Raw genomic sequence first — 25,372 nt, 5'->3', positions numbered from 1 at the left:
TGTGGAAAAGCGTCTGTGCCAATCTAGACGCAGTTTTGCGAAAGAAAGCCTCGATTGCCATTTTCACGATCGGGGCTTTTTTGTGCAAAACAATACCGCGTTGTCTACACTTTTGCCCGAACGGGAGCAGCAAAGCATTTCCGCAAGAACACTGACAATCTTACATGAGATCGTCAGTGTTCTTGCGGAAATTCAAGCGGGCAGTGTAGACAGCTGGCAAGTTTTTCCACAAAAGCAGCTGCTTTTGCAGAAAAACTTGCCAGTCTAGATGCAGCCTGGGAGTATTGCCTGAATATGTCCTATACATTGCCCTAAAGTTGTGCACATTTGCCCTGTTCTCACAGAGCTGGAGCCCTAGTCTCACCTTGTATGCTTAGACTAGAAATTGATTCACCACTTTAAAAAATAAGAGTGCATATCTGTCCCAGAAGCCTGTAGAACTGACCTGGTCCTGGTGCAGGGCAGAATCTGTAATGAATTACTGCTAGGGACTGAGAGGCTCTCAAACAAAAGGCAGAGAAACAAAGGGAGCATCTCTTGAGGTTTACAGTATGCAGCATTGATTGTGTTAGAGGTGGCGAGGGCAACTCTCCAGACAGCATAGCTAATATCCTTCCATCTGGACAGCAATTTGGTTCAGCTTAGTGGATTCTGAGGAAGAGGGCTTATTTGTCAGTCCCTTTGCTCCATGGTCTCTCTGCAGAACAACACACACAGACAGTCACAGTTAAGATGAAATAGGAATGGCATGAATGTTCAAACACTATTAGAGAGGACACGTCAATGAGGCATGCATCTCCAAGAGAGACAAATCTAATAGGCTCCCAGAGGGACTGTGATACACTTTGGTCTAGTCTGATTTTAATAAATGCCCCTGGCCATAATTTCTCCAGATGACAGTCCTGAATATTCACATGAGCAACAATGTAGGAGAGATCTAATAAGCCATTCTCCCCTTTTCCCCAAGCGTCATCATTCTCCTTGCTGAGGCGAACCAGCTTTATAAGATGAGACAGATAATGCCCATGAAATTATAATTGACTTTTGTCTCCTTAAATTCCTTGGCTCTTTCATTTGTGAACTAACAAGCTTTCAATGCCTTTGTTCTATATACAAGGAATCACAAGTATTTTCCCTTTCTGCCCATTTGCTTTTACAGTTCACTATAGGAGTACAGGCAGTCCCCGACTTACGCGGATCCGACTTATGTCGGATCCGCACTTACGAACGGGGCTTTTCTCGCCCCGGAGCTCGCGGGCGGCGGGACCACCCAGAGCACAGCGGTCCCGCCACCGCGTCCTCTGGGGCGAGAAAAGCTGCTCCGGGTCTCCCTGGTGTGCTGGGGGGGACCCCCCAACACAGTAGGGAGACAGGAGCAAAGCCGCAGAAGCGGGGGACCCCGCCGCCTGTGCAGCTTTGCTCCGGGGCAAAGGAGCAAAGCCGCACGGGCAGCGGGGTCCCGCCGCCTGTGCGGCTTTGCTCGGGTCTCCCTGGTCTGCTGGGGGAGAGGGGGGCGCAGCTAGTGCGCCCCGCCCAGCAGACCAGGCTTTTGTTGCGGGACGCCTGGGGTAGAGCAGCTGGGGCGCTGCTGGGTTGGTCCTGCGGGGACCTACCCAGCAGTGCCCCAGCTGTTCTGTCCCAGGAGTCCAGATTCAGCTGCTGTTGAAACTGATTAGCAGCTGATTCCAGGAAGCCGGGGGCAGAGCAACTCTGCCTAGAGCTTCCTGTAGTCAGCCCCTGATCAGTTTCAGCAGCAGCTGAATCTGGAGCCAGTTCCGACTTACATACAAATTCAACTTATGAACAAACCTACAGTCCCTATCTTGTACGTAACCCGGGGACTGCCTGTATACTGAGACCCACATTCTACCCCTTGTTCTACCTGTGCAATGGCACAGAAGTGGGTCAATAGAGTGGGTAGGATTTGCTCCATTATTTGGGAGGTTCCAATAATTCCCTTTGTTTTTCCTACTGCTCATGGTTGCCAATCACCAGTTGGGGTTTTTTGAAGTTCCTGACAAGGATCAGAGTGGTAAAATGCCCCACATTTCATTCACTGAAGAAATCTCTTGTAATTGATTTTGCATGCAGCACTGTTCAAGAAAACAGTATTGCACTCCACATTGAAAGGATTCAATGTAGTACCTGTTTGCTGGCACACACCCCAAAGGACAGAGAGAAGACTGCTCAGCGCCAATCAACTAAGCTGACTCCTCCCTCCCCAAATGTCACATAGTCCACCAGCACATAAGAAAACTCTATTTTAATTTGTCCTGAGAACAGTGCACCTCACTCCCCTCCCTGTGTGCGAGTCAGGTACCATCCTGCTGCCCCAGAACCCAAAGTAGACTTTGCAGGTTTTCTCACTTAGACACCCCTCAGCTGCGTTGAGCTTCCTTGGCAGCTTCTCTCTCCCCTTTGCATACACCCCTGCCAGAAATCACTGCTGCCGTCCTTCTACCCTCAGCCTGCATGTTAGTCCCCTGTTGCCCCTCAACCTGAACCCACCCCACGTAAGCCCGCCACTATCCTGTGCTGCCCCTCAGCCTCCACTTCAGCCCCCCCCCACTGTCCGTGCTGCACCGTAACATTCACCCCAGCCCCCCACTATCCTGTGCCACCCCTCAGCCTCCACCCCAGCCCCCCACTGTCCGTGTTGCACCATAACACCCACCGCAGCCCCCCACTGTCCTGTGCCGCCCCTCAGCCTCCACCCCAGCCCCCCACTGTCTGTGCTGCACCATAACACCCACCCCAGCCCCCCACTGTCCTGTGCCACCCCTCAGCGCCCGCTCCAGCCCCCCACTGTCCTGTGCCGCCCCTCAGCCTCCACCTCAGCCCCCCACTGTCCTGTGCCGCCCCTCAGCGCCCGCCCCAGCCCCCCACTGTCCTGTGCCGCCCCTCAGCGCCCGCCCCAGCCCCCCACTGTCCTGTGGCGCCCCTCAGCACCCGCCCCAGCCCCCCACTGTCCTGTGCCGCCCCTCAGCGCCCGCCCCAGCCCCCCACTGTCCTGTGCCGCCCCTCAGCCTCCACCTCAGCCCCCCACTGTCCTGTGCTGCCCCTCAGCCTCCACCCCAGCCCCCCACTGTCCTGTGCTGCCCCTCAGCCTCCACCCCAGCCCCCCACTGTCCTGTGCCGCCCCTCAGCGCCCGCCCCAGCCCCCCACTGTCCTGTGGCGCCCCTCAGCGCCCGCCCCAGCCCCCCACTGTCCTGTGGCGCCCCTCAGCGCCCGCCCCAGCCCCCCACTGTCCTGTGCCGCCCCTCAGCCTCCACCTCAGCCCCCCACTGTCCTGTGCTGCCCCTCAGCCTCCACCTCAGCCCCCCACTGTCCTGTGCTGCCCCTCAGCCTCCACCCCAGCCCCCCACTGTCCTGTGCTGCCCCTCAGCCTCCACCCCAGCCCCCCACTGTCCTGTGCTGCCCCTCAGCCTCCACCCCAGCCCCCCACTGTCCTGTGCCGCCCCTCAGCGCCCGCCCCAGCCCCCCACTGTCCTGTGCCGCCCCTCAGCGCCCGCCCCAGCCCCCCACTGTCCTGTGCCGCCCCTCAGCCTCCACCTCAGCCCCCCACTGTCCTGTGCTGCCCCTCAGCCTCCACCCCAGCCCCCCACTGTCCTGTGCTGCCCCTCAGCCTCCACCCCAGCCCCCCACTGTCCTGTGCCGCCCCTCAGCGCCCGCCCCAGCCCCCCACTGTCCTGTGCCGCCCCTCAGCGCCCGCCCCAGCCCCCCACTGTCCTGTGGCGCCCCTCAGCGCCCGCCCCAGCCCCCCACTGTCCTGTGGCGCCCCTCAGCGCCCGCCCCAGCCCCCCACTGTCCTGTGCCGCCCCTCAGCCTCCACCTCAGCCCCCCACTGTCCTGTGCTGCCCCTCAGCCCCCCCCCCAGCCCCCCACTGTCCTGTGCCGCCCCTCAGCGCCCGCCCCAGCCCCCCACTGTCCTGTGGCGCCCCTCAGCACCCGCCCCAGCCCCCCACTGTCCTGTGCCGCCCCTCAGCGCCCGCCCCAGCCCCCCACTGTCCTGTGCCGCCCCTCAGCCTCCACCTCAGCCCCCCACTGTCCTGTGCTGCCCCTCAGCCTCCACCCCAGCCCCCCACTGTCCTGTGCTGCCCCTCAGCCTCCACCCCAGCCCCCCACTGTCCTGTGCCGCCCCTCAGCGCCCGCCCCAGCCCCCCACTGTCCTGTGCCGCCCCTCAGCGCCCGCCCCAGCCCCCCACTGTCCTGTGGCGCCCCTCAGCGCCCGCCCCAGCCCCCCACTGTCCTGTGCCGCCCCTCAGCCTCCACCTCAGCCCCCCACTGTCCTGTGCTGCCCCTCAGCCTCCACCTCAGCCCCCCACTGTCCTGTGCTGCCCCTCAGCCTCCACCCCAGCCCCCCACTGTCCTGTGCTGCCCCTCAGCCTCCACCCCAGCCCCCCACTGTCCTGTGCTGCCCCTCAGCCTCCACCCCAGCCCCCCACTATCCTGTGCCGCCCCTCAGCGCCCGCCCCAGCCCCCCACTGTCCTGTGCCGCCCCTCAGCGCCCGCCCCAGCCCCCCACTGTCCTGTGCCGCCCCTCAGCCTCCACCTCAGCCCCCCACTGTCCTGTGCTGCCCCTCAGCCTCCACCCCAGCCCCCCACTGTCCTGTGCTGCCCCTCAGCCTCCACCCCAGCCCCCCACTGTCCTGTGCCGCCCCTCAGCGCCCGCCCCAGCCCCCCACTGTCCTGTGCCGCCCCTCAGCGCCCGCCCCAGCCCCCCACTGTCCTGTGGCGCCCCTCAGCGCCCGCCCCAGCCCCCCACTGTCCTGTGGCGCCCCTCAGCGCCCGCCCCAGCCCCCCACTGTCCTGTGGCGCCCCTCAGCGCCCGCCCCAGCCCCCCACTGTCCTGTGCCGCCCCTCAGCCTCCACCTCAGCCCCCCACTGTCCTGTGCCGCCCCTCAGCCTCCACCCCAGCCCCCCACTGTCCTGTGCCGCCCCTCAGCGCCCGCTCCACTTCATCTGCCCGCGGGGCGCTCTCTCTCTCTCTCTCTCTCTCTCTCTCTCGCCCGCCCCCGCTCGCTCCGCCCCGGCCGGAGGCTGCGCAGCAGCGGTGGTTGGAGGCGGCCGGAGGCCGGGCGCCGCTGTCGCTGTAGCCGGGCCCGCGCCGCGCCCCGCCATGGCCCTGGTCACCCTGCAGCGCTCGCCGACCCCCAGCGCCGCCTCCTCGGCCAGCGCCAGCGAGGTGAGCCGGGCAAAGGGGCGCGGGCCCGGCCTGCCCCACTCCGCCCCATGGCCCGCCGCCCTGCCCCCCATCTCGTCCTGTGTCCCCCCCCACCGCCAAGCCCCTCATGCCCTGGGCTCCTGCCCCCCACAGCCATGCCCCCACCTCCCTGCCCCCCGCCGCTGTGCCTCCTACGTCCTCCTGTGTACTCTAAGCTGCCCTGCCCCCCATGTCCTCTGCTCCCCCCCGCCCTGCCCCCCATGTCCTCCTGTGCCCCCCACAGTTCTGTCCCCCGTGTTCTCCTGCCCCTCCCCCTGTCTTCCTGTGCCGCTCTCACCGTGATCCCGTGTCCTCCTGGGTTCCCACCCCAAGCTTCCAATATCCTCTTGTGGCCCCCACCCTGTGTTCCAATAGCCTTCTGTGTGTCCCCAGTTTGTGCACCCCACATAGCTTTCACCCTGCTCGGCTGCATCCCCAACATTCTTTGTGTCCCCTGCTCTGTTTACCCCACACCTTTGTGCACCCTGTTGCAATACACCCCCACTCTGTGCTCCCCAGTATTCTCCTGTGCCTCCCATCTCAGACTCCACATCGTGCTCTAACCCCCACTGTGGTACACCCCTTCCCGTTTGTACCCCACACCTTGCTATACTTCCAGTGCCTCACCATATACTGCTGCCTCTGAGCAGGATGTGGGGTACAATGTTCCCAATGTTCCCTGCACCATATACCCCCTCCCCAGTGTACTCCTGCTGCTTGTGCACCCAGCTGTCTCCAGTCCTGCACCCCCAACACTCTGCTGTACTCTCATCATACCACCTGTCTCCATGTACCCACACTGTGTTCCCATGTTCCTATGCCCCTGCCTCCACGCACCCCAAAATATTCTAGCTCTGTGCCCCCTGCATCTTCTGGTCCTATATGCCCTCATTTCTGCAGTGCCATCCTGCTGTTATATCCCCTGCTCCATATCCCCTGTGCCCCTTGCCTCTATGAACACCATATCCTCTAGTTGTTTTCTCTCCAGAATATCCTCCTGTTCCTGTACCTCCTGCGCCTGTGTACTCCACAACTTGTCCGCCTAGCCCTGTGACCCCCCCCATACCTCTTACCTTCTTGTCCTTATACCCCCCACACACTGTGCAGTAACCCCACTGCTATATTCCTATGCCCAATACACCTGATGTACAACTCTGCCCCACTCCTGGTCCTATATATCCCACACCTCTGCCCCATTCACTCCACTGTACTCTCTCTGCACCAGGCCCCACATCTTACTATATTTCTCTGCCTTATTACTATCCTCTTCTGTCCCCCACTTCTGTTATGTCCTCTAGCCTGTGCCTTGTCTCCTGCCCTGTGCTTGTCTGTATCATTCTCCTACCTTAGAAACCACGAAGGCAGGCCTTGAGTTCCTCTCTGCCCTAACTCCATGCTCCTCTGTGTCCTTCCCTACACTCTCCCTTTACACCCCATCCTCCTTGCCTGGACCTCACTCCCATATACTTCCCACTGTTTCTGTTCTTCTGTCAAGTTAACAGTCTGATTTGTCACCTATCACATCCCTGTTCTCTCACTGAGGGAAGTGGTGGGGAATGGCTAGTCAAAGTTGCACTATCCCTAGCTCAGGGATGCTCTTTGTTTACTTTGTTCATTCCAAACTGTGGACATCCATCGTTTAATTCCCTAGTCGCTCTGCCCTGGCTCCAGGTTGTGAGGTTTGAGTTTACTAAGCCACAGAGACACTGTTTGTTTTGTAACTGTGTTTGCTGAAAAAGGCAGTGTTCAATGTTGCTGTAGCTGTGCTGGTCCCAAGATGTTAGAGAGATGAGGTAGGTGAGGTAATATCTTTTATTGGACCAACGTCTGTTGGTGAGAAAAACAGTCTTTCAAGCTACACAGTGCTGTCAAAAGAAGACCTGAGTATGAGTTCTATGTAAGCTCGAAAGCTTGTCTGTCTCATCAACAGAAGATGGTCCAATAAAAGATACTATCTTGCCCATCTTGTTTCATTGAAAATGTTATGAAATCATGAAAATATTTTTGTTTCCGTAAGAATTTTTAAAACCTTTACAATGAAAAAAAAAGGATTAAACAAAATTTTAATGTAAACCTTTGGATTGTCCTGTGACTCCGTGAAAGAGAGGCCTGATTCTCATCTCATTTACACAATTGTAAATCAGGAGTAATGCCCCAGAAATGAGTGGGGTTACATGGGTTTTAGTCCAGTGTTATGTAAGATATGAATCAGGCTGTTGGTGTGTCTGTCCAGTATCATTTTGTGTAGGATTATAAAGCTTTTTTATATTTCCATGGGACAATATTGGGTCATGCCTGCCATTTGATGCAATAAAGTGTATTCCAAAGGCAAGGCATTTCCTTTTCAAAAGCATCTTTATGAGCCAGGACTAGAAGTCATCCCTGGCAGAGATGCTTTAAGTGGTAACCAGACAAAGGCTGATGTAGGATATCTCCCCTGCTCTCCATCCTAATGGTCCCTTTTGATATGAAAGTCCATGAATCTATGAATCACTCCTTGAAATTTAAACATTGATTTTTTTGTTTGTATAATGTTAATTAACAGATCATTAGTAGCCAAATTGAGTCTGTTTTCTGTGATCTGTTGTCCTCTTTCATATAAATATGGATTTACAGGCTCTACAAAGGCTGAGTCTCAAGCACATATGTATTTAGAGACTTTTAAAAGGGAATTACAGGCAGTCCCCGGGTTACGTACAAGATAGGGACTGTAGGTTTGTTCTTAAGTTGAATCTGCATGTAAGTCTGAACTGGCGTCAGCTGCTGCTGAAACTGATCAGTTTCAACCGCGGCTGAATCTGGACGCCAGTTCTGACTTACATACAGATTCAACTTAAGAAACCCAGGCGTCCCCAAGTCAGCTGCTGCTGAAACTGATCAGCGGCTGATTCCAGGAAGCCCGGGGCAGAGCAACTCTGCCTCGGGCTTCCTGTAGTCAGCCGCTGGTCAGTTTCAGCAGCGGCTGACTTGGGGATGCCTGGGGCAGAGCAGCTGGGGTGCTGCCCGGTTGGTCCGGAGTGGCGCTGCGGGACCAACCCGGCAGCCCCCAGCTGCTCTACCCCAGGGGTAGGCAAGAAAAGCCTGGTCTGCTGGGGGGGGGGGCACTAGCTGCACCCCCCCCCCCCCCCCCCCCAGCAGACCAGGGAGACGTGGGTGGCGGGACCGCCCAAGTCCTCCACGGCTTTGCTCCGTCTCCCTGGTCTGCTGACCTGGGAGACGCGGAGCAAAGCCGCAGAGAACGTGGGCAGCGGGACAGTCCAGGCACGCCGCAGCTGTCCCACTGCTGGCGTGCTCCGAGGCTTTGCTCCCCATCTACCTGGTCTGCTGGTCAGACCAGGGAGATGGGGAGCAAAGCCGCGGAGCACGCCCGCAGGGGGACAGCTCAAGCGCGCCCGGGCTGTCCCGCTGCAGGCGTGCTCCAAGGCTTTGCTCCCCGTCTCCCTGCAGACCAGGGAGACGGGGAGCAGCTTTTCTCGCCCCGGAGGATGGGGGCGGCAGACCGCGGCGCTCCCGTCCTCCGGGGCGAGAAAAGCCCCGTTCGTAACTGCGGATCCGACATAAGTCGGATCCGCGTAACTCGGGGACTGCCTGTATTGACCCTACATTTCTTACTGACTATGAAAGAGCTGTTACAGCTTGCTTCTTAATAACATAAACCAATGTGGATTTATAAAATGGATGCTAATGTTGCCTTTTGGAGGGTTGTCATTGTGTTATGGTATGACAGAAATCCTTCTTAATTTTTTTCTGAGAAGAAAACCATCTAATGCACAGTCGCTAGTTTTTTAAAAATTCTATTAGCTCCTTTGCCCTATTAGATCTCCAGGAACTTTCAGCTTGTAAACAAAGCCCTAATCCAGCTTTGCAATCTCAGATGTATCCTTGGGCAGGTCATGGTGCAGAATAATCAGGGTCTGAAGGTGGATCTATCCCTTTATGATGCCGATTTCAGGATGCTCTCACCTGTAGAGTTGTGGCTTCACATCACTAACAGTGCCTGGCACATGCTGTGGGATAAGTAGCACTACCAGTGATGTGTCCAATGCAAGACAATTACATGTTTATATAACCCAGCAAATACCCAGTCGAATTGCCAGCCCTTTGGCACTACTGCAATAGAAAAGTTAATAAAACCAACAAGACACTTGCACTTTTTTTAAGTTTAAAGGCCAAAGAACCTGATATTTTTCAGTAGGGTGCATGCTTTGAACTGGAGATAGGGCTCAGACCTTCCTGCCCAAAACACACAGACACCTGCCCAAGATCAGCAACATAAGGTTTATGGAACAAGAACTAGAGAGTTTTGATTGCATCCATTAGTGGGCTAGTCTATTGACACAGCACCCCATTCATTGCAGGATTTATTTATGTCCTGTTCTATACTAACATTCTGATGCTTTAGAGCAGGGTTGGGCAATAATTTTTGAAAGGGGGGGGGGCACTCGAAGAATTTGGTAAGTGGTCAAGGGCGGCACTCTTCCATTATATTAATGGAGGAGGTGCTGGGTCTGGTGTTGCAGGTTGGCTGCAAAATAGGGATGTTAGATATCATGTAATTTAATAGTCATATAACTGCACAAAATCATAACGGTAACGCAACTATTAAATAGTCCCTGAAAGTGGGGCCAGCAGCCAGTGCACTCCTGACCCCACTCCTGGGGAGCCCCCTGCCACTCTGTAACCGTACCGGACTCAAACCGGTGTAACAGAATGACACGGATGCCCGAAGGAGGATTTACCAGACTTTTATTAATCAGCGCTGATGGCCATCCCCTCGAGCTTTACAGCAAAAAAAATAGCGAGGAGCGACCCCGTGCCGCTCTGTCCATAGCCTTTTATCGGATACATGAATAACAGTTTGATTGGCTTTTACATTTCATTGGTTAAAGCACAGCAATACATTATTTCTAACGTTCGCGATTGACATTCCAGTAGTTGGGGAGGGGTACTCTTATCTTATGCCTATGTGCGGTTTTTACTTTCTCATAGCTATGTTACTGATTTCTGCCTGTTTGTGCCTGTCACAAGTTAGAAAATGTGAAATACAGCTTTATTCTTGCTCACAGGCTAGTGGGCCCCTAACTGCTGTTAGGCTAGTTCCTTATCTTTTTCGGGCAAGGGGCAAATTCCACTACATTCCCCCCTCAAGAGCCTTAGTTGTCAGGCTCTTCTTCATCTGGTATAGAGTGCCATTATGTGAGGACTTGTTTGTTGGGATACAATTTGGGACACCATTCGCCATACGCATGCAATGAACAAAGGAATAAGACAGGGCAATATGCAGACTAAAATTCCTATAAACCCTAGCCATCCGAGTATGGCCTTGACCCACCCCATACTTGGTAGCCAAGAGGTAAGCCTGGAGGTGTCAAGGCCTGTCCATGTTTGGACTGGCACGTGGGCTAAGTCTTGCATTTTTTGTGTGATTTCCGCTATTGCATTTTGTGTATCTCCAATTTCAAGGCAGCAATTAGATAAGTTGAATTTTTTACATAGCCCTCCTTCATTGGCTTAACAGATAGTCCAGACCTAAGCGGTTCTGGTAAATTGCGTTTTTAAACGTAGTTTGTTGTTTTGCCAATAAATTTAAAGCTTGAGCAGTTTCATTGGTTATGAGTTCAACAACTGCTTGTAAGCGGATAATTCGATAAGCATATAAATAGGGGTGCGGTATCCATAACTGCCATCCTGTGCCCAGGATGCTGGATCGTAGTATTGGATTATACGCTCGGGGGGCCATTCATTGTCTTTCCAAGTTCCTATTTTTATTTTCCATTTTTCTCTAGTGTATACGCGTTGGCCGAGTTGTTGGCCAATCTCTAGGGGCATGAGGAAGAATGCAGGATGAATGGTCCCGAGGTAACATGTTCCCCACCAATGAGGTGGTAGTTGAGAATATGCTATGGTACCACATATCCAGTATAATCCATTGGGAGCTCGGCCTTGTGGTGGATAAGTACCGTTGTCCCAGAATGCCTGCATTTGAGGCGGCAGCATGGCCCATGGGTTGTTAGGAAAAGTGGTATTGTTTGCACTCCAGTTGGAAATTGTGCTGCCATTGTGAATGCGGATAGCTAAGCAGTTTGCGTCTCCAATATGATGGGTGTGGTTGGGCACCTGAGGTACTTGAATACAATTGTTTCCTACTAGGTTAGTGTGTAATGTCCACCATACGGCATCTGTATGGGGTGGATACTGCATTTGGTCATAACTGATATTGTATGTGCTATCCCATTCCTCTGCAACCCATGGCCATTGATCTCCTATGTTAGTGCCTCCACAGACAAAACAATTGCTTATATTTAATGATACCGCCACCTGTTCTGCTAATTCTATAAATAAATTCTTCGTACTTTTAGGGATGTCATCCCATGGACTCTTGTTTACTTCCTCCCAAAATTCAGCGAAATGTTTATGCTGCATACCTATAATTGTTTCTTCTACTTTTTCGATCCATAACAGGGTTCCGGGGTCTACTCCTGGACTGTCTATTCGAAGGCCGAACTGTCGGTTAAAGTATGGCCAATTGCGGGGGTCTTTGATAGTAAAATTGAGTGGAGTACAGGTTTTTGTTTGGCAATTTAATTGTGTGACCCCGGGTCGAAGATCGGCTGTTTGACCGGGCTGTTTCCAGGTTCCCCAGGCGACGCACGACCAGTAACTTAGGAAGAAATTGGCTACACTATTACAGTCTCTATTGAACCCTTGGTATCCCATGTATTTAGGGGAATGCATGTAGTATCGTTCCCAGCTTAAGGTACTGCATGGGATTATAGATGTGTGCATAGCCGAACATGCGTCAAATAAGAGAGATATTGGCCCCGTTGCTGGCACTGGAGTAATTGCTAAAACATTTCCTGATGACCCTCCGACCTTTAGTTTGACAATTGTTCTGGTGGCCGGTGGCTGAGGGTCAAAACAGGTTTTGCCATCACAGATAGAATATTGGGTTGAGTTATAGGTACATTGTGTAATTTTTTTTGTACATTTATAGGGTTTTGTATAAAACAAAGTTTGCTGCACTCGAGTGCCATGTCTGGTGGTTTGGATACAAGGGGTACAGCTAGGGGAATCTATGGGTTGGGTGCTCACAACTTTAAGGGGCAGAAATATCAGGGGTATCATTGTCATCATCAGAGGAAACATATAGGTCACTCTCCTCACTGGACCCGTCGTGTAAGTTTGAACATCTCTCGCAGGGGACATTGTTAGGTTGTGAATTGTTTTGCGAGGCCATGGCACTGCAGAACTCAGTGTCCTTTGAGAGATCTGGGTCGTAATTAATTTCTTCATCCTCTGTTGAGACATGATAAGTCTGGTATTGGTTATTAACGATCCTAATTAAGTACCGCGATTTGTGCTTCTTATTCCGCCTACGAGTTTGCAATAACTTTAGTAGAAAAAGGAATTGGGGAATTTCTCCTACTATACACTGCTTAATTTTGTAGGAGTAATGACCACAATTTTGGATGCCTTAAATCACCAGAGTCCACCGCCTTTGTGCAGTGGGGGCAATTATAAAGTTTATATAGGCATTTACTGCATTGTTGTCAATTATCCAATCTTCCTGGTCCATGTGGTGTTAGGTGGCCCGTACGGGGAGAGGCTATTTCAGGTAGACCTCGATAGGGGCTTGATGTCTTGAAATCTTCTCCCGTGCGTTGAGCACCCACTCCCGGTGGGGTGCAACAGGGGGTAGTTTTGACTAATCTTGAGCCATGCGCTGGGCACCTAGTCCTGGTTAGGTGCGGCAGGGCTTTTGCTGATCTTGAGTTTCAAAGGTCCTACTGCTCTAGCTTTCCAGGTCTCAGGGGCGGTCCCTGCTTTGACCCTGCTGTAGTGGACCCAAGCTTTGATACCATGACATTTTAGAGCGGTAGGTGTGACCAAAAGAACTTGTCTAGGCCCTTCCCATTTCACTGTTAGAGGGTCAGGTTTCCACCGTTTAACCCATACCCAGTCTCCAGGCTCAAACTCATGCACTGGTTCCATTACCACAAAGGGCACAGTCTGTTGCAACTGCCTCCTGAGTCGGTCGAGCTTTGCCCATACCTCTATGCTGGGGGGTTGACCTGACGGTTCTCTTAACAGTTCTCGCGTTATAGGGGAGGGCCTTCCATACATTAGTTCAAATGGGGTCAAACCAGTGGTACCTTTGGGGGTGTTCCTGATCTTGTACAATGCATATGGCAGAGCCGTAACCCAATTTAGCTGTGCCTCATCCATAATTTTGATTAGAGTGGCCTTGAGGGTCCTGTTGGCCCTCTCCACTTTTCCCGAAGACTGTGGCCTCTATGCAGCGTGTAATTTCCACTGTATGCCTGGCCCTTGTGCTACCTTGTGGACTGCTTGGTTAACAAATGCCCCCCCATTGTCTGAGTTTATTTGTATGGGTAGCCCATGTGTGGGGAGGTGATGATTAAGGAGGTATTTAACAACCCCATTAGATCCTTCTGATTTAGTAGGAAAAGCTTCAATCCACCCTGTGTGGGTACAAATCACTACTAAGAGATATCTATAGGGTCCACACCTAGTCATGTCTGTATAGTCTATTTGCAGGATGTCCATGGGTCCCGCTCCTATTGCAACCTGTCCTGGTGCCCCGATCCTTCCTGTCCTGGGATTGACCTTCGCACATTGGATGCACCGCCTGGCTACTGTTCTGGTTGCATTAGCCAGATATGGGGCATAGACAACCTTCCTAAAAGTCTGGTACATGGCCTCGGCTCCCATATGGGTTCCTTCATGTAGAGCTTGCACCATGGGTAAGAGTTCATGGGTTGGCACTACACTTCGGCCATCAGGCAGTGTCCATATCCCCTCTTGATTTTCTTGTGCCCCAATAGATGTAGCCATATTGGGGTCTTCTAGACTGTAGGCTTGTGGGGAGATTTTCATATTAGTAGGGTCTACCGTCAGTGAGCAGTTTATGATAGGGGCACGGGCCGCTTGTTTTGCGGCGACATCTGCTTTTCAGTTTCCCTCGGCTTCAAAGGCTGATCCTTTCTGGTGTCCTTTGCAGTGCATTACCGCCAATTCCTTTGGCTTTAAGACAGATTTCAGTAAGGCCTGTATTTCTCCTTGATATTTAATAGGTTTTCCTCGAGAGTCTATCATTCCTTTTTCTTTATACAACCCTGCATGTGAATGTACGGTGAGGTACCCGTATTTAGAATCAGTCCAAAGGCTCAGTCTTTTTCCTTCTGCCAATTCACATGCTCGGGTAATGGCTATTATTTCAGCTAACTGAGCTGATGTTCCGCAGGGCAGTGGTTGGGCCTCTACCGTATCATGCTGATTGACAATTGCATACCCTGATTTTCGTTCCCCTTCTTCCACAAAGGAACTGCCGTCAGTAAACCATTCATAGTCTGCATTTTTCAAAGGAACTTCTTTGAGATCGGGCCTGGCAGCCCATGTATACTGCAGCAAGGTGGTACAGTCATGGCATACTGGGCGAGGGTCCATGTGGGGCTCCGGCAGCAGAGTAGCTGGGTTTAATCCGACCACTGCCTCCAGGTCCACATCTGGATCTTCTAACAGCAGAAGCTGGTATTTTGTGAGTTTTGCACTGATCATCCATTTAAGGCTGGTATCTCTCAGGAGGGTCTTGATTCCATGTGTGGTATAGATGGTAGTCCTGGCTCCATACGTGAGTTTCTTTGCATCTTGCAGGAGTGTGGCAGCTGCCACTAAGCATCTTAGACAGCTTGGAAGTCCTCTAGCAACAGCATCCAGTCTTTTGGAGAGATATCCGCAGGGGCGTGAGTACGGTCCCACTTTCTGGGTTAGAACTCCTTTCGCTTGACCTGCATGTTCTATCACATAGAGTTGGAATGGCTTGGCCATATCTGGGAGACCTAGGGCTGGTCCTTTGGTTAACATATTTTGCAGCTCAAAAAATGCAGCCTTCCTTTCTTCCGTCCACTGCACCTGCCCTTCCTTAATATCTTTAACTGCCTCATATAGCGGTTGTGCGATGCTGGAGTAGCCTGGTATCCACAGTCTGCAGTAGCCTGTCATGCCTAAATAGGTCCTCAATCCTTTTTCTGTCGTTGGAGGAGCTAACTGGCAAATGGCTGCTACTCTGTCACCGGATAGTCTTCTACACCCGTCTGCGATGACAAATCCTAGGTAAGTAACTTCCCGCTTGACCAGTTGTGCCTTTGCCCTTGATACCTTATACCCACATTGAGCTAGTTGTTGGAGAGTTGTCCGCGTGAAGGCCGTGCAGTCTGCTTGTGTTCTGGCGCACAGGAGGATGTCATCTACATACTGGAGTAACTGTCCCCCCTCAGGGGCATGCAGATCTTCCAAATCCTTGGCCAGAGCCTCAGAAAATATGGTGGGACTGTGGATGAAACCCTGAGGTAGCCTTTGCCAGGCGAGTTGGGTAGTCTTTCCTGAGTCGGGGTCCGTCCAAGTAAATGCAAATAACGAGGTGGAGGTCTTTGCCAATGGGATGGCAAAGAATGCATCTTTTAGATCAATTAGGCTGTACCACATAGCCGTTCCTGGGACTCGAGTTAACATGGTGTACGGGTCTTCTACTAAAGGGGTCATAGGCGCTACTCGTTGGTTTACTGCTCGTAAATCATGGACTGGGTGGTACTTCCCTGGCTCCTCCTTTTCTACCGGGAACAATGGAGTGTTCCAGGGAGATCTGATTTCTTCTAAGATTCCAGCCTGTTGGAATCCTTTCAGTATGGGTTTAATACCTTCCCGTTTGTTTTTCGGAATTGGATATTGCTTAATGTTAATTGGCTCCGCCCCGGGACGCAGAAAAATATGTACTGGGGTCTGCCGTTTTGCTAGTCCGTATCCTCCATTTTCTGCCCACAAATCCCTTGGAAGGTCACTCCATTCCTCGCTTGGCACCGTAACTGCACAGATTATTGTAGGCTGCCGGTCAGGCCTCTGGAAATGCTCTAGCCATTGCAGGGCATGAAACCTTGGCACCGTCAACTGACACTGTCCGTTTTCTGAAAAAGTGAGTGTAGCTTGCAACTTACACAGGAGGTCTCTGCCTAAAAGGGGGGCTGGGCTGTCTGGCAAATACACAAACGTGTGAGTAAAGGTGTGTCCTTGAAACTTGCAATCATCAAGTTGGAACAAACAGTGTCTTTCAACCTTCCCTGTAGCCCCTTGGACAGGGAGGGTAGTGGTCAGTGGACGTCCCATTGGTTTTGTGATTGCTGATACTGATGCTCCACTGTCAATCATTAAGTCAATAGTTGATTCCCCCACTTTCATTTTTACCATGGGCTCTGGGGGAATCCAGAGAGTTTTTGAGCCCGGTCCCCGTCATTGGTCAGTGACGCTAAGTTCTTTCGCCGCCTGATTTTGTCCCTGGGGGCACTCCCGTTTCCAATGACCAAACCCCCGACAGAGCGCACATTGATTGCGATCTAGTGGTAGCCTTGTCTCATCTTTTCCCTGGAATCTTCCTCGCCTTCCTCTGCCTCGGCCACCGCGGCCGCGTCTAGTGGGCTCCTCCCCCCTGATGGCTGCTGCCATAATTTTGGCTGTCTTTTCTGTTTTTTCTTCTTCAGTGTCCCAGTTCATGAACACAGTTCGAGCTAGGCCCAACAACATCTCTTCACTCATATCAGGGGCTTCCTCTCGTTTTTGAAGTTTCTTTCTAATGTCTTTGGCTGACTGGGCAATAAATGTGGTGTTGACTTGCCGCCTATTGGTGGGATCATCCGGGTTTATATTTGACCATACTCGGTAAGCCTCTTTTAGTCTTTCCATAAAGGCGCCTGGAGTTTCATTAGGGCCTTGTACCACTTCTGAAATTTTTGTTAAATTGGTATTCTTTCTTCCTGCCTTTCGGACCGCCTTTACAAACAAGTTACAATAAGCTCCTCAGCTTGCTTGGCCATGCTGCGTGTGGGGGTCCCAGTCTGGGTCCATAATGGGCAGTAAGGCCAGTTTATTTTGCTCATTTAATGTTGGGTTTTCTTGATTTACAATATCTCTCATGGCTTGGTGGACCCTACTCCTTTCTTCTCCCGTAAAGAGGGTTGTCAATAAAGTCTGGACGTCTTGCCACGTTGGCATGTGGGTGGTGATGATTGACTCTATGAGGGTGGCCATTTCGCCAGGACTCTCAGATAAAGGTTTCGTAGTCTTTTTCCAATTTATAAGGTCAGTGGTGGAGAAAGGGACCTGCGTGATCTGCGTACGGATGACTCTTTGGTCTCCGTCCTCTGCCTCGTAACGGGTCACACGGAGGGGAAACTCCGGGACGGCCATTGTCTCTCGGTGCCTTAGATCATATCTTTTTTCTCCGAGGAAATTTGGTTTGGGGGAAAGTAGCTCGGTCAGGTTTAATAATGTCTGATTCATTTCTTCTATTTTGTCTTTGACCGTTGCCCCTCCAACCTTATGCGTCTCATCTCTAGGAGACGCGGAATCAGATGGACTAGAGCGGCTGGTGCCGGATGACGGACGCCGAGACGTTCTAGGATAGCCGGGATTGTAGGGAGGAGGCAGGTCATTTTCCTCTTCAGGTTGGGGGAGAGGGTCAAAGCTTTCCTTTTCCATCTTCTCTTTCTCAGGGGTATCCCTTTTTCCTGATTTTAGTACCTCTTTCTTCTTGATTCTCACTGCCATGACGGGGACTGCTCCATTCTTTGACTTCCTGCATTGCTTAATCCACCCTGGACCCTCTACTACATTCAACAACCACTGGTCTACATAGACATACTGATCTGGGTGACTGTCTGTGACTGTCTTGTGGACTTTCCTTATTTCTGTAATCTCAAACGAACCCTCTGACGGCCAGGTGGGGCTCTGGGACGGCCAGGTGGGGCTCTGGGACGGCCAGTCTATAGTGCACAAACGTGTCAAAACTTCAGGTTTTGGTCTGGGGTCTCCATAGTCTCGGGAAAAGCCGGTTTTAAAATTCTTAATCATGCATTGTAGAGGTGTACAAGATTTGGAACCTCCTCCCCCCATTACTCCGCGACCAAGACGTCACACACACACACCGACAGACACAAGTAGGGTAGGGTATACAGACCGTTGGTAGGGGGTCCAACGGTTCACAATGGGGGACAGACACTAAATTCACACCCTCCGTTCGCGGCTTGTCCCGTCGCCGGGTTACAAGAAACACGCTACTAGGAAGTCCTGACCGGCCTCAAACTGGTGCCACATTCAGATTGGGTTTCTGTCTGACAGTCCCCCGATCACTCAACTCACAGATTCACACAACATTCATACACCAACCCACAGATCCACCCGCGGGGAGATGTCTCTGGTAACAATTCAGTGCCCTCTGAATTCCAGGTCTCCCGTCTGGTTGGGCGAATTCCGGACTCCTATTGTCTCGGGACCCTTTGATACTCACTTTCCTGGCATCCGAGTTGTTCCTGCCGGCGGTGGTCTGAACCTCGTTCGTAGCCCCCTTATAATGGTGTCCTGTCAGGACCGTGGAGTCACCCGGGTTCGCCCAGGAGTCTCCTCCGTTCAACCTTCGGAGTGGCGCCTGAGACCAAGTGGGCGCCGGCGGGCGACCCAGGGCCCACGTGAGCACACCGAGGGGAGGCAAGTCTACCGGCAAGACATCCGAGTCACGGCACCAAAAATGTAACCGTACCGGACTCAAACCGGTGTAACAGAATGACACGGATGCCCGAAGGAGGATTTACCAGACTTTTATTAATCAGCGCTGATGGCCGTCCCCTCGAGCTTTACAGCAAAAAAATAGCGAGGAGCGACCCCGTGCCGCTCTGTCCATAGCCTTTTATCGGATACATGAATAACAGTTTGATTGGCTTTTACATTTCATTGGTTAAAGCACAGCAATACATTATTTCTAACGTTCACGATTGACATTCTAGTAGTTGGGGAGGGGTACTCTTATCTTATGCCTATGTGCGGTTTTTACTTTCTCATAGCTATGTTGCTGATTTCTGCCTGCTTGTGCCTGTCACAAGTTAGAAAATGTGAAATACAGCTTCATTCTTGCTCACAGGCTAGTGGGCCCCTAACTGCTGTTAGGCTAGTTCCTTATCTTTTTCGGGCAAGGGGCAAATTCCACTACAACCCTGTGCTGCTGCCTCTCTGTCAGAGGCAGCAGTACGGGGTGGGTGGCAGGCAGGAGCTGGTCTGTGAGGGGAGCCAGTTTCAAAATCAGCTCCCCATGAAAACCAGCTACTTGCCTCCCTGCACAGTGCAGGGTGGCAGCAGCCCCTATCTGTGAGGGGTCCGAGCTGCTCTGCCTCACAAAAGCAGCCTCTCTCCATGGCGAGCCTGGGCCTGCTACGGAGAGAAGTTGGTCTGGCAGTAGCCTTTGTCCGTGGGAGGTCTGAGCTCCCCGCAGTCTCTGGAGTGGATTCCTTGTGGACAGGAGCTGCTGCTGCAGACCAGTCTCTGTCTGTGACAAGTTCAGACTATGATGAACAGAGACGGCTTTGCGGCAGCAGTGCAGGGAGTGGGGAGGCAGCACTGAGGAGCTGGTGCTATGGGAAACTGGTTTGTAAGCTGGCTCCGCCCCAGCACCAGCTCCTTCCTGCCCTCCCTTGCTGCCCCTAGAGGCAGCAAGTGCGGGTGGGGACAGGTGGGTCTGCAGAGCTGCTCCCCATATGTATTGGCTCCAGCCTGCCCCCCTCACCCTTTGTGCTGCTGGCTTCATCAGAGACAGCAACACCAGGGAGGGGGGCAGGCAAATCTGGTGTTTGTGAGGAGCCTGGTTAAAGCCAGCTCCTCACAGGCACTGGCTTCTTCTCCCCACCCTCCTTGCTGCCTCTGATACAGAGGAAGCAAGGGAGAGGGGAGTGCGTGTACTGGATAGTTTATTAAGAGATAAGCCAAGGCATATTGGTTAATCATGTCATGGAGTACATGTTGACATCCCTAGTGCAGAGGGGAGCTTGGGATAAATGATTGGGGTGTGGGATCTGGGAGTTTGGGTGAAGGAGGGGATTGTGACCCGGGGCAGGAATGTAGAAGGAGGTGCAGAGATTTGGGTTGTGGCCAGGGATAGCAGCTTTGGGTGAAATGTCTGGGAGGGAGTTGTGACCTGAGATGGGGTGTAGAAGTGGATGTAGGGTCTGGGAAGGTGTCTAGTGGCTGGAGCAGAGTGCAAAAGGTTTGGGTTGCATAGGGTAGGATGCAGGGAGGGTAGGGCTTGGGTACCAGAGGCAGACTGGTTGGAAGACCTTACCAGGGAAACCCCCAGGTAGCAGCCCAGCAGGTTCCTTAGCGAGGGTCCCTGCTTTCCATGCCTCTTTACCTGCAGGGTCCATGTCTGCTTCTCTGAATTGAGCTGGGGTGGGCACTTCATATGCTGCCTGTCCTGCATACAGGAAATTGGCCAATGGGAGCTACTGGTGGCAGGGGCAGTATGAGAATCCTCTCTCCCCTACCCCAGGATCTCAGCATTCAGAAATGCACACATGGCCCTGCAGCCAACTTTTCTGAGTGCCAGTTGGGGGGTGGGGCAGGTAGGGAGCCAGGTGAGCCTTTCGTGGGCTGGATCCAGTGGCTTGGCAGACTGGATCTGGCCCATAGATTGTATTTTGCCCAGCCCAGCTTTAGAGTATACATTCAGCCCCTCTTGACTTCATTGGTGAGTGATGTGTGCCCCTCCCTTGTGATGTATCCTAAAAGTTGATCTACCTTCCAGGACTGGCCTGCAGAAATTGTGCTTAATGGTTTTAAACTCTCTGGGAGCCCCTTTGACATCTTGCACCAGATGAAATTGTGTATGGTGATATTTTATATGGCTGTACTGTACAGTTTTTCTGTGGACATTGAAAATAATAATTGTTTTTCATAGTGTGAGGAATTTTATACTATAAAGTGGAAACAGCTATGGCATAACACATTCTCTATCCTTCTTTCCCTCCTTAGCTTGAGGTTGGCAGTGATGAAGATCGCAAATTAAACCTGAGGTGAGCAAAACTTTTTAATTTATGCTATCCTAAACATTGTTTCCAGCACTGTTGAACATCTGCCCCGTAGTTCTCTGGACCCTAATCCCACAGTGAGCTACAGGCACGCAGATTCTTGTCCTGCAGATCCAAGAGCAGAGGTGGGCAATAATTTTTGACTGGTTGCCACTTCAGAAATTTTTGAAGTGGCCTCAAGCTGCCTCAGAAGGGACAGGGCCTCAGGTGGGAGGGGCGGTGTTAAGACACTTCCATGCTTCCCTGCCCACAGACCCTAATTCAGTGGTTCCCAACACGGTGCCCGCAGGCGTCCTGCCGCTCGCCGGGCCATTTATGTGCGCCAGCCGAACAATATGAGCTGGCCCCGCCCCCGGGCGCATGGCACATGCGTGGTGCTGGGCCCGGGTGCATGGCGCATGGGTGGCCCATGCCCAGGGGTCGTGGCACATGCTGGTGCCAGCCCCGGGTGCTAGATGCATGAGCGGCCTCTGCCCCGAGGTCATGGCACATGCCGGTGCCGGCCCCAAAACGTTGGGGACCACCGGTCTAATTGATCTGTGTGTGGGGTAGGGCATGAAGTCTTTGCCCCGCCCCTCCCCAGAGAGAACTGCCAGTTGTTCTGAATAGCTGGCGGTTCCCTCTAGGCGCCCATTCCCCTGGTAGTGGGAGGAGACTTTGAGTAGCCATTGGCAGTTGGCCCCTTGAAGGGTGGGAGGAGACTTTGCATGTTCTCCCCCACTCCCAGACCCTGATTGACCTGGGAAGAGCAAAGTCTCTTGCTCCTTGCCCTCCAGTCATGGTGCTTAGAGTCAGCCGCCAGGGCTGACTCTTAAGTGCCATGTGCTCCCCTGTCCCTAGGCCCTGATTGGCCTGGGGATGGGGGAATGGTAGGACCACCAGCCTGCTTGGCAGGCCGGATCCACCCCATAGAGGCCCTTTTGCCCGCCTCTTATGAATTGAAGCCTGGTCACTGAGCTCTCTCATTCTGTTATTTTATTTTTGATCTAGTCACTTAAGAGCTTCAAAAATTAAAATGAGGTTTGATTTTCTTGTCTGGAAAAATGTGGGAAATTGTTTATAAAATTAATCCACAGTGCTTATTAAGGATCTGAATGTGCATTATCTCCAGTGTCCTGACACTTTTTTTGGGTAGGGGGTTGTGCTCTATGGGTGTGGTGGAAATGGAGCTATTCTCTGTTAGTTTTTTAATGTTTAATGGTTAAGGATTGAATTCATTTCATGAAGAAGAGCAAAAGAAGTAAAAGTAGAGAGGACTGAGGTAGGTAATTCAAAGGAAATTGGAGAGAAATTTCATGTGTAGCAGAAGCTGTTACCCCACAATCTCCAAATGTAACTGTCTGAAGGGTAAGTTTTATAAACTCTGCAGTATCTCAACTACGGATATAATTGTGTTGTCACTTAACCCATAAGCGGAAGCTTAAAGGTTAATGCTATAGACTACACGCATTTCCCTCTCCCTCCTTCCTCCTCCCCCCTCTGCCCCTGGCCTTGCCAATACATTTTTTAGGAGGCTGACCAGCAACCTGGATCAGTCCTGTCTTGCACCGTGTACAGGATCACTGCAGCTCTGCATTTAAAGTGTATTAGGAGCTAGGTGGGCAGGCAGCCTGGCTCAGTTCCTGCTCTCGCTGGATCCGGGAGCTCAGCCCCCCGCCCTGGACAGGGGCTGCTTCCACCCCACACGGCTGCCTGTGTATCAGAGGCCGCAGCGCAGGATGACAGGCAACTGGTCTGTGAGGGGAGCTGGTTTTTCATCTGTTTCCCCTTGTCGACCAGCTCCCACCTCGCACCCCACACCTCTGATACAGAGGCAGCAGCACCGAGTGGTTGAGGGCTCCTCGGGCATGGGGCTGGAGTGCATTGGCTGCTGGCCACACCTCTGGGGCCTACAGAATAGTTGAGTAACTAATAAGAATTAATGAGGTTAATCGACTATTCAATTAACCGATAGTTAACATTCCTAATCTCAACAGGTTTATTGTTTTCATTTTTGCTTTTCTTTGGCCTTACTGCCCCATTTTAATGTCCATTTAAGCAATTTGTTGGTTTTGTTTTCTGTTTGCAGTTGCATTTTTATATCTTCACACACTCTGAGCTCATGAGATATTTCACAAAGTGTTTGTTCTACATGATACTGGAAGTTTGAGTTCCCTTTACAACCTGATAAACCAGCTGATTCCAGCAGATGCACAGATATGTTGAGAGTCTGGCATAAAAGCTGTTTTAATTTGGAACCAATATAATTTTCTAATTTTGGCAGCAGATAGGGTTTTGAGGAATGGACACTATTTATTATGCAAATAGTGAAGTTAAGAAGCCATGTCCTCTATAAACATGAGATAAGCTGCAAACAGCTATATTACAACCTGTATTGTTTGGCTCAAACGTGATTTGACATGAGTTACCAGTCATTCTAACAAGTCTGACCAGTCAGTGTCTTTCCCTATTATACACCAGAGGAAGTGTGAATTTGATTTTGCTAAGCAGGACTCTGATTTGTAAGTCTTCTGTTTATAATTTTTAGCTTTTTTCAATTCTTATTTTTTAGTGGCAGTGGTGTTTAGAAGTCTAAGGAGAATTCTGGGCTCCTGGTTCTTTTCCCATCTGTGCCATTTATTCACTGTATGATTGGGGACCACATTTAGTTTACCCTTTTGTAAAATAGAAATAATAATATGTAACCTACCAGGAGGTTTATGAGAAGTAATTCATATCTATAAAAGATTCCTTTGCTGAAAGTTGCTTCAGAAGTACAAATTATTATTGTTTGTCATGGGGACACAGTGATGATGCAATCAGCGGTCCTTAAGTAGTCCAAGTAGACAAAGGCAGCAAAGTTCTAAGGAAGGCAGGTCTAACTCTTGATAGGCAGGCTGTTTCCAGTCTGCTTGGATTATTGTCTGGTTCTCATGACAGATTCTTCTTTTGGGTTATTGTCAGGTTCTCATGACAGAATTTCATTTGCAAAATCATATATCTAATCAATATGGTCTCAAAAAGCCTTCTGAATGTACCTGATGTAGTGCTGCTTTGGGGAATATCTGTGTTGCATTTGGCAGGTTTCTATTACAGATATAAGTGAGTAGTCGACTACCTGATAAGCCTAGACTTACTGGGTAGTCGAGTCACTACTCATCTAATCACTTCTGAGGCAGCAAGCGGGGGGAGCCGGAGCTGGTGCTGGAGGGAGACAGCTTAAAAGCGAATTCCCCCAGCACCATCTCCACGGAGGGACAGGGAGGCAAAGATACCAAAGATATCATCTACATTTTTTGTTAATCTCTAAGGTGCTGCAGGACCATTTGTTGTTTACATTTTTTCAGATAGAGACTAACATGGCTACCCCCCTGAGACTTTTAATTCCTATAATTCAATTTACCTTTTTGACTGCCACTGCCCATTGAGTGGATGTTTTCAGAGAACTGTCCACAGTGATGCACAGATCTCTCTCTTGGGGGGGGAGGAGGGGGAAGGTGTTATAGCTAAATCAGTCCCCATGAATTTGTATGGATAGTTGGGATTATTTTTTCTAATGTGCATTACTTTGCATTTATCAACATTAAAATGTATTTGCCATTTTGTTGCCCAATCACCTAATTTTGTGGGGAGATTAATACCAATCTTAAAGGGATTTTGCATATTTTTTTCACTGAGTAATGCTGCATATAGCTGTAACTTTATGAACTAAAGTCTGAATTCTCCACCACTCAGAGCAGGGGTCAGCAACCTGCAGCATGCATGCCATAAGTGGCCTGTGAGCTGATTTTCACTGGCACACGAGCCTCCCTATACTGGATCCATATGCCAATCATATTGGACTGTCCTGATTTTAAATACTCAGTCCCAGGTGTCCCCATCATTAAGTGAAATGTCCTGGAAAGCCCTGCTGGACATTTCAATACTTGATGGGGACACTGGCTTGTGGGGAAGAATCGACTGAGAAATAGCTCCATGTACTGCTATTTCCCTCTAGTGCAATGCAGCAGCCTCCTCGGCCCCGCAGAGCGCACAAGGCAGCTCCACAGGAGCTTCGCCAATGGGCAGCCGGACTGGTTTCCAGTGTCATGCATTTTTCAGCCACTCCACTGCCCCACTACCGCATGCTGCGTGGCCCCCTGCCTCTGGTGCCTTGAGCCCCTGGTCTGGCTGAGCCACCGCCTCCTCCTCCAGGTCACTTTTGGTACATCTGGTGCTGCTGCTGCTGGGGGAGCTGGGCAGGTCCAAGGTAAAACCCAGCTGAGCTGC

The 25,372-nt window shown here is 51.7% G+C and overlaps 1 protein-coding gene across 2 annotated transcripts in view; it reads left to right on the top strand.

Moving 5' to 3' along the window:
- The first annotated feature begins 4,975 nt into the window (after positions 1-4,975).
- The window catches only part of SSH1 (slingshot protein phosphatase 1), a 77,981-nt gene continuing 57,584 nt past the window's right edge, over positions 4,976-25,372 (top strand). Inside the window, exons 1-2 of one of the 2 annotated variants that reach the window (XM_075898779.1) lie at positions 4,976-5,186; positions 21,069-21,109. In XM_075898779.1, the coding sequence (XP_075754894.1) occupies positions 5,121-5,186; positions 21,069-21,109 (107 nt within the window). In that variant the 5' untranslated portion in view covers positions 4,976-5,120. The remainder of the gene's footprint in view (positions 5,187-21,068; positions 21,110-25,372) is intronic. The other variant, XM_075898780.1, reaches the window with a different exon arrangement.

This window comes from Pelodiscus sinensis, chromosome 15 (assembly GCF_049634645.1).
Source record: "Pelodiscus sinensis isolate JC-2024 chromosome 15, ASM4963464v1, whole genome shotgun sequence".
In the NCBI taxonomy this organism is placed as follows: domain Eukaryota; kingdom Metazoa; phylum Chordata; order Testudines; family Trionychidae; genus Pelodiscus; species Pelodiscus sinensis.
The sequence above is the reverse complement of the archived record's forward strand: the minus strand, read 5'-3'. Positions and strand labels throughout refer to the sequence as shown.